The 11,757-nt window shown below is 41.0% G+C and overlaps 1 protein-coding gene across 1 annotated transcript; it reads right to left on the bottom strand.

Annotated features, from left to right (window-relative positions):
• Window positions 1-2,387: 2,387 nt before the first annotated feature.
• LOC140231958 (probable flavin-containing monoamine oxidase A) lies at window positions 2,388-11,491 on the bottom strand. The gene is made up of 11 exons (XM_072312107.1): window positions 11,365-11,491; window positions 10,926-11,013; window positions 10,167-10,344; window positions 9,370-9,484; window positions 7,872-8,029; window positions 6,283-6,463; window positions 5,732-5,832; window positions 5,154-5,327; window positions 4,300-4,386; window positions 3,797-3,894; window positions 2,388-2,774 (listed from the first exon to the last, which is right to left on the bottom strand). Exons 1-11 carry the CDS (start codon window positions 11,489-11,491, stop codon window positions 2,405-2,407), a joined length of 1,677 nt encoding a protein of 558 aa, XP_072168208.1. The 3' UTR covers window positions 2,388-2,404.
• Between the last annotated feature and the right edge of the window lie 266 nt (window positions 11,492-11,757).

Raw genomic sequence — 11,757 nt, 5'->3', positions numbered from 1 at the left:
CAGACACACAAACATGCCCACACACACCACACACACACACACACACACACACACACACATTAGGACTTTACCCATGTCTGATTGAGGATGACATAATACAAAGCACTGTTTGGTCATTGCAATCATTCCAATGACAATTAAAAAAGGCCACTTCAAGTGGACACATAAAAAAAACAAAAAACAAAAAACAAAAAACAAAGACAATCTCACAACAGCTGACGATTCCCGAATTTCTACGATCATTAAAAAAAAGAATTCCCTGCAAGCTCAAGACTCCCTGATACTCCATGGAAAGTCAAATGTCCATCAACCAGCCCATGCTAATGAAACATTTTTGCATGCATTTCGCTGCACATGAATGCCAGCGCACTCAGAGTGAACAAATGACATGAACGTCACGTTGCAGCACACCGTTTTGTCTGAACTTTTGGAATTTTGGTTTGCTCCCAAAAACGAGTCCATGAAAACTTAACTTGGAACTTGGAACTTGGCAACCTGCATACTGCTTTTCCCTTCATTTTCACTACTTGTGAATGTAATAACACATACATACGTAAATAACCCTCTGTAATCAAATTCAAATGTCATTGGGGTGCAATACACCTTTTCAACATATCTAAAGCTCCCTTAACTTTTATCAACACAGATTTCATCAATTGTTTGTACTGATCGACTAAATATTATGCGTACGTCATACATGTACCACAGCAGACGGAGCCTTATTTTATCTGCATCCACCCAAATGTACACTGATTTCTGGTATTGGGTGCTCTTTCGTCTTTCTAGAAATGACGCAAAGCTTGTTTATTTTTCAAGCACACATCCTATAAAGCTGCGTTAACACCATCTTCCTGGCGGCCATGGCAGCCCCATTTTCCAGAAACGTAGTGTGCCGTGGGTAGATGAGACATTCTCCTGTTTTCCCCCCTTCGCATTCTGGTCTTCTTCAATTCAGTCCTCGTCCCAGTCAACATATTGCTATCAGATGCTGTTCTAACGGCGTCTGGTCAGGCTAGACTGTCAATATTTTCAGTCACATCCCGCTACGGACAGCCTCCAAGTTTTGTTACAGCCTATTACGTGCCACCCTGTTTTGTTAGTTCACCTCGTTTTATCGCTGCATATAACATTCCTCATTAGCACCAGGACTGCCGTGGCAAATTTTTTGACAGTCTAAAAATCTGACATGGCATCCATGGCAATCACTGCCTTTCGCGTTTGCCTATCGCGTCTCAAGGCATTGTTTCAAGTCCATCCCGTTTTGTCCACGGTGGCCTGAAACGGGGCTGTTGGGGTCACCGGGAACATGGTGTAAATGCAGCTTAAGCTTGTCTGATAAGGTTTTTGATCTCTTTTCCTGGGTGATGCATTGAAATTGAGCCAGCTTGCTTAATCTATAAGCACTCACTATCGTTATTTCCTTTTTCACATCAGTGAATGGCTCACAGAATATCTGGAATTTTAGTAGATACTTCTGACCAGGCAGATACTCTTTCTTTTTCTTTTTCTTAACTGCTACTGTGCATTGTTTTCCAGTATTTTTCAATATTTTCCAATATTACCAATCAGCACAAATGTCCTGATAGCAACTTGTCAAAAGTCAAGAATAACACTTCACATTCCTGTGGCACCCACTGTATTACAGTAGCCTCTGAGAAGGACTGTTGAATTGTTTCACCCAAGCAGGAAATGTCCAGCATTTGGCCAGGCTTGGAGAGGCTGAATTAAGTAAATATCACTAACACACTTTGTCACAGGTGCACATAAAGCGCTATGGAATACTCCCAGTCACACAAAATTGTTCCTTGAATTGGCAATGTGAGCCTCAAGAGACTTTGCAAATGCAAATGCATATTAATTCACAAACAACTGCAATGTATCTGCCCACACAAAGCACCACAAAATTCATCGCTAACTTTGAATTCAACAGAACCAGTCTGAGTATTGCTCCTTAAACATGAGTGCCACACAATGCAACATGCAATGTAGGCTGACGATCAGTGCCGCGGCCCCTTTGAGACATACAGGCAAATGATCATTCATGGTAGATGACAGTATTGTCAGAGTCTGCGATAGATTAGGGCCAGGACTAAATCTGGCGTAGTCATGCACTGTGATAAACACCTATCAATCTGATTTGCGAAACGATGAACACTTTATTGAATCTTGCACATGCATAGAGTAACTTGAATGGCAATTGAGTCACTTACAGCCGACTTGCGGTGTTCTTCTAACGTACTCACTGCATCGCTAAAAATCAGACTTTAACAGAACATGACTCACACTACGTGCCATTCCAATTCCATTAGATTGATATATTATCTATGAAGTACACAAATAGAGATTGATCCATTGTATTAGATTCTGTATCCATCTTACATTCTCCCTTCACAAAGTACCTTCTTCACAGCCATGGTAAATTGATCCTCCCACCAGCCAGCCACACCCTCCTGACGGAGAAACCGAGGAAGGCAGCCACAAATGCCAGCTTGCCCAATGTCCAGATCAGCGAACTGCCCGCACAGCTGTCCTCCGCTTCATAACGCCTGCTGTCCAGAGTGGTCAGGAGGTCCGCAGGGTTGGTTTGACCAGCGGCTGTTTCTCCCGCTGCTGCTTCTGCTGCTGTTGCCGCAGCATTATCTGAGCAATCAGGGTGGTCAGATATCGGCCTGAGTCTGCCGGACACCTCCTCAGCAGCCCTAAGGCCAGCCTGGACAGCCCCATTGAGGTATCCCATCCACTGTGTTGCTGTCTCGGTGCCTGCCCAGTAAATGCTGTCAAAAAAATCATAGTCCTCATGACAACATTGATTGAATCACACAAATGATTTAATTTCAAATTAAAACTGACTTCATCAATTACAATGAAACAAACCAACTGGCTGAAGTTTTATTGAGATGGGATGTTAAATCATAGAAGTGTGAATTTCAAAGGTTTTCACCAAATAACTATGACATACATGCAAATTAGATGAAATGATGATGTCACTGCATCACAAATCTATCACTGTTTTTTACACAGGGATATTATAAGAATCAATGATACGAACACATAGGGAAAAGAGAAAAGGAAGAAATGAGTGGATGGAGAGAAGAGGAGAGAAGAACAGATGGAGACAAGAGAGGATAGCAGGAGAAAAGAGAACACAATAGATGGAAAGAAGAGAGAAAGATAGAGAGAAGAGGAAAGAAGAACAGACAGAGAAAACAGAGGAAAAGCAGATGGAGAGAGGAGAACACAATAGATGGAAAGGAGAAAGATAGAGAGAAGAGGAAAGAAGAACAGATGGAGAGAAGATGACACAATAGATGGAAAGTAGAAAGATAGAGAGAAGAGGAAAGAAGAACAGATGGAGAGGAGATGACACAATAGATGGAAAGTAGAAAGATATAAAGAGGAAAGAAGAACAGATGGAGAGAAGATGACACAATAGATGGAAAGTAGAAAGATAGAGAGAAGAGGAAAGAACAGGTGGAGACAAAAGAGGAAAACAGATGGAGAGAAGAGGACACAATACAGTAGATGGAAAGGAGAGGGAAAGATGGAGAGAAGAGGAGAGAGAACAGATGAAGAAAACAGATGGAAAGAAGAGGACACAACAGCTGGAAAGGAGGGGAAAAGACAGAGAGAAGAATATACTGAGACAAGAGAAGAAAACAGATGGAGAGAAGTGGAGAAAAGAACAAACATTGAGATGAGGATGGCAGAGAACATACAGAGAGTGGAGAGGAGATAGAAGAGTAGAGAAGGGAGGGAAGGAGAAATTGATAAAGTTTAAAAACGGGCCACAATTTACCGATCATGCGGCAACCTGATGGTATCCCAGTAGGCCATGGCACCCGGCAGCATGTAGCTGACTGGGCAGCCTCCATTGTACGGCTCACGGGCCCAATCCTGGATTAACAACAGACGATAAAATTACGATCACGGAGGAAAACACAGAGTAAACATTTACACAAACTATAATCATCATTGTTGTTAACATGAATTAGATTATGATTTTGTTTATACCAGGATTACTGTCATCATCATAATCACCATCATTATCATCAATACTATTACTTCTATTGCTTCCACTAATATAAAATAGTAGTAGTAGTGGTAGTGGTAGTAGTAACAGTAGCAGAAGCAGTTATTAGTAGTAGCAGCAGCAGAACAAATTCAATTATTCTGAGCTCATACTCATTTTTCTGTCTCGTTGCATTTGTCTGAGTAGTCCTAAGTACTCTAGAACCATGATGTGATGTTACAATAAATCATGATTGTATGGTTTACATTGTGAGTACAATCTACCAGTACCTTTTCCACGTAGTCAATGGGAGTTTGTGCTTCTGGGCCGAAGAACTCTGCCACATGATTCAGGATGGCTGCCTTTCGAACGTCACTCTGAACAAAACAAAACAAAACATGATGACAGCAATGTGAAAAAGTAATCAATGAATTGTCACAATAGGAGAAAAGAATGTCGTCTTCCAACCAACCCAGATATATTTTAATGTTTTATACCCTTATCAACATCATAAGGCATAATGATACTCTGGTAGAAGAACACATATTATCCACAAAAAACAACAACAACAACAACAACAACAACAACAACAACAACAAAAATATATAAACATCTATGTTGCATTTTGTATATTTATATATTCATCCAGAAAGTGATCACATAAAATAGGCTGTTTTGAACATGAGTGGAGACAGAGGCTGAATTTTCTATGCAAAAGATTTTCTATGCAAAATCATTTGAATACCAGAAGATCATTTAAACATGGTAGGTTTAAAGCATTTAAAAACACTGTAGCCCTCTCAGTCACATGGCTACAGTCTTTTGACTAGCAGTCCTCATCTGCCTTGGGTGGTCAACATTAAGGAAATGATTTCAAAACGTTGCAACATTTTATTTCAATACAGTATACACTACACAATACCATACACCTCAAGGAACTTACCTATGATAAATTGCACTGCACCATGCACTACACAAAACTAAACTACACCTCTCTACACCACCCACCTAGCTAAGATAAACTCCACAACATTATTCACTACGCTAATACACCATCAAACTCTTTCTTCAAATGTGGTATGAAGGGGACACATTACACATTAAATAATGCTGCCTGCAGGGTGAACCACTCCATCGAGCTCACCTCTACTTGCCCCCAGTGTAAGCCATCGCCGATGAAGCCCACCAGGGCGGGGCTTCCCTCGGACGTGGTCGCATCCAGGACATACTGCACGGGTCCCTTCTCACATCCGGGTACTGTGGAGTGACTGCTGTTGCACACAATTTCTCCCGAGTAACCCTTTTCCCGCCAAAATGCCTACACATCGGGAGGGAACACACAAACTTTCCATCACTAGCGTCATCAAAAAATGCACAATTAGTTCGGAAGCAACTAAAACAGCATGTATCTATTTCCATGCCAGTCTTTCATATCGCTCTATTATGCAAATGTATCACTTTTTTTTCCTTCATCTTTATCTTCACCAGAAAGCAGGTAACAAGACCAAATATTATCTACTTAAGTCATTTTAGTGGCACATCAAAAACAAACAAAAAGTGTGTATTAACATACCCCATTTTCTCATCAAAGCATACCTATTAAATTTTCCATTTTTAATTTTCTTTCCTCTCTTTATTTTCTAAAAGATAGTTGGCACCTCCAACTTTTCTACATACAAGATTGTATGAGGGATCAAGTAGGCATGAGCTATGAAGAAATACCTTCTTGTAAGTGGCCACAAACTTGAAGAGGTGTCCTGGGTTCATGTGCCGTAGTAATCTCAGCCGTCTGCAAGGTGGGTCGGGCAGGTACTGTATTGAAGCTGAGGTGAGAAAGAAAACAATGCCGGATGTTGGTGATAACAGATTCTCCAGAATCAAAACAGTAAATAGTGTTTTATTATGGCAAGGAGAATTATTTGTGTACTTTTATTTTCATGCTAGTTTCTGGTTGCATAAAATGAGCAAATATTTACACTTTAACCGTACTGGGGGCTATACGGACATGAAATCATAGTGCAACAAGTTACATGTCTATTCAGCAAATCATACCAGACATAATATTACAAGACTTTTTGACATTTAAATGCACACAACTCTACATATTTCAACATAACTGGGTGTTCAACCTTTTCCACCTTCACAGACAAACTAATATTTTGCTTCAAAGGCTTTTAAACAAGATAATTTCCTTCTACTGATGCCAATCAAATATTTGTTTCTTAGGAGTTCAATTTTAAGTCTTGACAGTCTGCAGAGCATTGGTTGCTGACCTGCGCAGTGTGGGGGCGCGGCCACAATGACGCACCGACAACAGAGCTTCTTGCCCGACAACGTGTGTACCCTGACCCTATCTGGCTGGCCCTGGTCGATGGCCACCACTGGTTCCGAGAGGAGGATGTTCTCGATGCTAAGCCTCTCCACAAGCTGATCGCTTAGACCTTGGGCACCACCCTGGATAGTCAGATGTCACAGAATGAAAAGGAGAGCACATCATTGATTATATTCCTCGTTTGATGAATCCTTGGCTCTGATTGGGTGAAACTGGGGGAATTAATTCAGCAGTCATCTTCAGTCCCATTTTATCCAAATTGCCTTGTAGTATCAAACAACCCTCTTCTGGTTTGTGTTGGTAAGTATATACGTAGATCATGTATTTACATCACCTAAAAAGAATGTACCCATCCAATTGGTCGATTGCCCATCACATGTCACTTACTTAAAAGTACCATAGCACGCTGTGGCTGTCAGCCATGCAATTTTATTTGAGTAAAAATGGATAGCGCACGGCTGACATTATCCATTTCCATTGACTCCCGTGTTAAACTGACGGCCGACTCGAAGATTTTGTTCCTTTGCACGGCTCTGATGTCACAATAAACAAACATATGCCGCACGCACTCAACAATTACAAGCGCACTTATACAATAAAAGCGCATACTTTTGTAACTCATTTCTGTACAACAACTTCAACGAATTGGCTTCGTGTACGTACATACACAGTGATTGTGACTGTGCGGCTACTAATTCATCTTTGACGGAAAATGGTTGCCATTTCTGAGCTAAATTAAAGAATCTGTGTGGACCACATCTGTTGGCGTTCGAGGTGTTGTATAAAACAGTGTCTGGTCTTTACTCATGCAATGGAACAAGATTTCGCACTCGATGGAAGATGAGGCATACTATTCAACTCGGCTTCGCCTCGTCGAATAGAGCACCTCTATCTTTCACCTTGTGCGAAATCTTGTACCATCGCACTTGTGACCATTCACTATTTGTATACTGTAAACACTTGGCTTCCATAGTACAAGAGGTGACCCTTGTTTGATACAATTAGAACACAAATGTCTATGGTAGTACAAATGACAATTTGTTCACAATACAATGGTTTGCGAATTGGCTATTGTGATGGACCTAGTAAAATTTCATTTAATTCTATTTGGTGTATAGAACAGATATGGACTGCTTCAATCCACAGCCTTTCTGATAATATTATTGTTCCGCAGCAGAATACATCTGTACACTAGCAACATATCCAGTGACAAGAAAGTAATTTGAACGTCATGATGATACAACACTCCCTCCATGTAATAATAAACAAAAATAAAGAGACAAACAAGAATACTTCCAAAAAGTAGTTGGGAAATCAAGCAGAAGTGGGATCATTGCACTTTTAACTGCAAGTTATAGGATAACATGCACTATCATTACATTGGCATCTTGCTCAAACTGCCACATACATGTATATGAAAATGCATTGTGTCACAAATGTGGATGCTCTAAGTCTATGAAGTAACATATGTATCAATGAACACAGACACCTCATGAACAAGGAAACAATGAAAATTACTGCAACACTGACCTTTATCCTAAGTTCCTGTGCTGTGCCTTTTGTGTTTTCCACCAAGTTTCTGTTGCTGCCAGCTGAGCTGATGTAGAAGATGTAGGAGAGGGCGCTTTGTTCCCGCATTTTCCCACCATTCACGACCTGGAAACCTGTCTGTATGGTTTCCCTGGCAACTGGAAAAAGAACAACAGTGGTATCAGAGTGGGGAAACAGACAGAAAACTAGTTATACATGATATACGTATAGATATGCCTGGTAAATGTCTCAGATTGTTGACATGATTTTGCCTCGTTCGTCATTTTAAAGACAAAAAGAAACTGATCTCCACCTTGCATAATTTCTTTCTTTGCAGTTCCCAAGTTTCTGCCTCTCCTATCCTTCATGCAACATTTAATATACTGTATAAGCTAATACTTTCGTGAATTCTGCGAATCACAATTGGATCGTGAATTAATCAACACGTGAAAATGTCATATTGCGCTAGGGTAATAGTGCATTTTCGAAAGTGTCAGTGTCAATTTGCGAAACCAACATCTCCTGAGAATGTCTGTGACATCCTCATTCGCGAAAATATATGTACACAGAAATAACAGCTAGCGGTATAAAGTATATACTGGTATACATTTCACTTTACAAACCCGTTGGCACTTATATTATTATCATCAAGTGTAACCATTAAACATTTTATACTTATACTGAACATACATGTAAATCTGAATGGAGCAATGACACTGCAATCAGTATTACACACACACACACACACACACACACACACAACAGAAGGGTATCCGCTATCTACATTCAAGAATTTGGTGTCACCAAAACAAATAATGGTTGGTCATTGAGCTGCCAAGCGAAGTGTTCAGAACCATCTCCTTGCAAGGTTGCTTGAAATTGTCCTAGAATCCACTGTGTACATCACCCACAACTTTTGATCACTTTGAATCACGCTCAGTCTTTAACGGATCATGTTTACACTAGTACGTTGTGGAGCTCTCCACTGAATGGTAATCAAATGCAATCCTCCATGCATTCACCCTTGTCTGCATTCATCATTTTCTGCATTCATTCATCCCTACGTCATGTCTCCACATGCGGCTCCCTATACTAGCTGCTCCAATATGACTCCATCATATTCATTTGCCAGAGACCTTTTCAGAGCTGGTTCTGATGATGGCACTACCAAACCCATCTTTTATCAATCTCATACATTCTTCTGTTTCTCTTCACTTACGTTTTCAAACTCCTCTCTCAAATCCCCATTCATGCACTCACATACCAGGTACCCATCTACATTCAGGTAACAACCATAAAGTGACAATTAATCGCACCTATAACTATAAGAAAACTGAATGGATCGTGGCCTATCCGAGGTCCACTGAACGTGTCAATAGAATTCTCAGTCATTTATTGAAACACCTTTCTGGTACCTTGCGGAGCCCTCCAAAGAGCAGCAATCAATGGAAATCGCACATGCATTCATCTTTTTCTGCATGCATTCATCTCTCCCTACCTGATGTCCATGTCCAGCTCTCCACAAGCTGCTCCATCGTCATGCCATCATACTCTTCTGCAATGGGCGCCTTCCAGGGCTCGTCTGACGGCACCTCCCTAGCTATGCTGTCCATCTGAGAGAAAAATGTATTCGTGCAGTGATTATGCAGTGGAAGTACAGTAGAGCAGCTAAAGTAATGAAACAGAACACACCACTTCAAACAACGGAATATCACGGAACATAGACTCTAAAGTGATTTGACTGATTGAAAGTCAAATTGCAATGTAATATGGTGTTCTGTGGGCTTCACAAGGAACACTTTTCAGAACCCAACTGGTAGGGGATACCTTGCTACATCTACTATCCAAAACACAAAATGAGTTGTGGAAATGTTTCCTGGAAGGAAGACATTTCAGAGAAGTAAATCATATAAAAAAGTTCACTTTCAAGAACAAAACTCAAACAGAAACAGACTGAAAATACAAACAGGATGTCTGCTTCTAACATCAGTACACCAGCACACATTGTGATTTACAAAAATACAAAAACAGTTGCTATGATGATGTGAATATGGCATTGATTCAGCTGAATGCATCATTCTTCAACTGTTTGAACAGCTGTAATTCCTTTCTTTTTATCATAGGAAACATTTTCACATCAGTCCTACAACAGCATGTTCCAGAGTCTTCAAAAATCGATCATAAAACACAAAGCTACGCTGAAGACTACAAGCTGTTGTCAGACTTTTTACGCAGAGTTTCTACAATGCGTCATGCACAGGACAGTACTATACGTGAGCACACCGACCAACTTACGTTGGACATGAAGCGGTTGACATCCAGCAAGGATAGTAGTGGCAGAGAAGGGATGGCGTCACGATGCTCTGTGATACCAAAGTCCTTTCCGGCCCGCAGCAGCTTGGTACCCTCGTTGACCTGCGGGTAATGCTCCACGCCCAGCTCTTGCAGTAGCCACTGGATGTGATGCTGAGAACTGAATGGCAAAGGTGAAAAGTGAAAGGTCGGTGGCAGTGCCATGAGGCATTTGAGTCCTATTCAAAATTAGACATATTATGCATATAATCGAATAAACCTGCAGCACATATGAAAGTGGCTTTTTCTCTTTTTGTGAGGGCAGTGAGGTGGCTAAGTCTGCAATGCTTCTGCCTTAGAATGACAGGGCTTGGGCTAAAGTCCGAGGGAGTCCAGCTGAGTAATGGTAAGAGGCAAAATACTTTTCCTCTTGTAGAAGACATACAGAGAGGTCACCTATGTGAGAGAGAGTCATAACTCACATTGGTAAAATATTCAGTTTTACTTTGATGAATCAGGGTCAATCTCAGTTTTCTTGATGGGGTCAAGAAAATGCCCCCCCCCCCCCATCCTAAATCCAAGAGTATGTATGATGGTTGTTGTTGTGTTGCTGTTTTCTATGCTACATTTTTCCCTAGCCACAAGTGTAGGAGCTGCAGCCACCCCCCCCCCCCCCCCCCCATAATGTCGCTTAAGAAGTTGGGGCAGCTTGGGAGAGTACGGAAGTTATAAGAGGTTTAGAAGCCTACCAAAGGTTCTCACCTTGACACCCACTGGCCCCCTAGGTCCCAAGAGTCTGGTCCATGGGCTCCCTGCATTTCCACTGTCATAGTTCTTCCTCCAACTCTATCTACAAGCAAAAATAATAATCATAATAACAAAAATGTTAAACAAATTCTTGAAATCTTCATTCTGACGGGTCCAGATCTTTGGAGACAGCGGACAAATAAATAGCAGTCATGTTAATCTCCACAGTTAGGGGTGTACATAATATAGTTTCAAAACAAGGCTGTGTAAGATAACTCCAACAGAGACACTTATCTCAATGCACAATGTGGAGACTAGATTCTGCTCATTCTGCTTCGGTTTTTTGTGCAATCTATTTCTTTCAAGATATCACAAAACAAGATCAAACACAACATACGAATAGTGATCAATTCCTGTCAAGTAGTAAGGTAAAGAATGGTGCAGAGAAGATTACCTTTGGCCTCCACAACCAACACTCTGCATCCTGGTACAAGTTCGCGAAGTCGGTATGCCGACGTCAGGCCCGACAGTCCCGCTCCGACCACGATGACATCGTAAATGTGATCGCCCCTGTCTGCCATATTTCCACCTGTCAGATTAGAAGGACAAGGACACATACCCATCACAATAACCAGGTATCAGGGCAGAAATCCCTTCCAAAAATAAATAAATAAATAAATGGAAAAAAATATATGTATATAACACATCGTGATGACTCAGTGGAAGTGTGCACAAGATTAATAATAATAATTACTCTAACATTTTGCAAAGTTCATCCCTAGAATCTCACAAGTACTGTGATACCAAGCAATCATGGACAATACAGACAGATAAAGTAGACATAGCA

This window comes from Diadema setosum, chromosome 8 (genome assembly GCF_964275005.1).
Source record: "Diadema setosum chromosome 8, eeDiaSeto1, whole genome shotgun sequence".
NCBI lineage: Eukaryota > Metazoa > Echinodermata > Echinoidea > Diadematoida > Diadematidae > Diadema > Diadema setosum.
The sequence above is the reverse complement of the archived record's forward strand: the minus strand, read 5'-3'. Positions and strand labels throughout refer to the sequence as shown.

Bases quoted from the DNA above. Each gene is read 5' to 3' on its own strand.
- LOC140231958 (XM_072312107.1), bottom strand. From the start codon at position 11,491: ATGGCAGACAGGGGCGATCACATTTACGATGTCATCGTGGTCGGAGCG. The intron at 6,464-7,871 runs GTCAGTGTTGCA...CTGACTATCCAG, and splicing joins CACAGGAACTTAGGATAAAG to GGTGGTGCCCAAGGTCTAAG. The intron at 5,328-5,731 runs GTATTTCTTCAT...CCCGATGTGTAG, and splicing joins TTGTGGCCACTTACAAGAAG to GCATTTTGGCGGGAAAAGGG.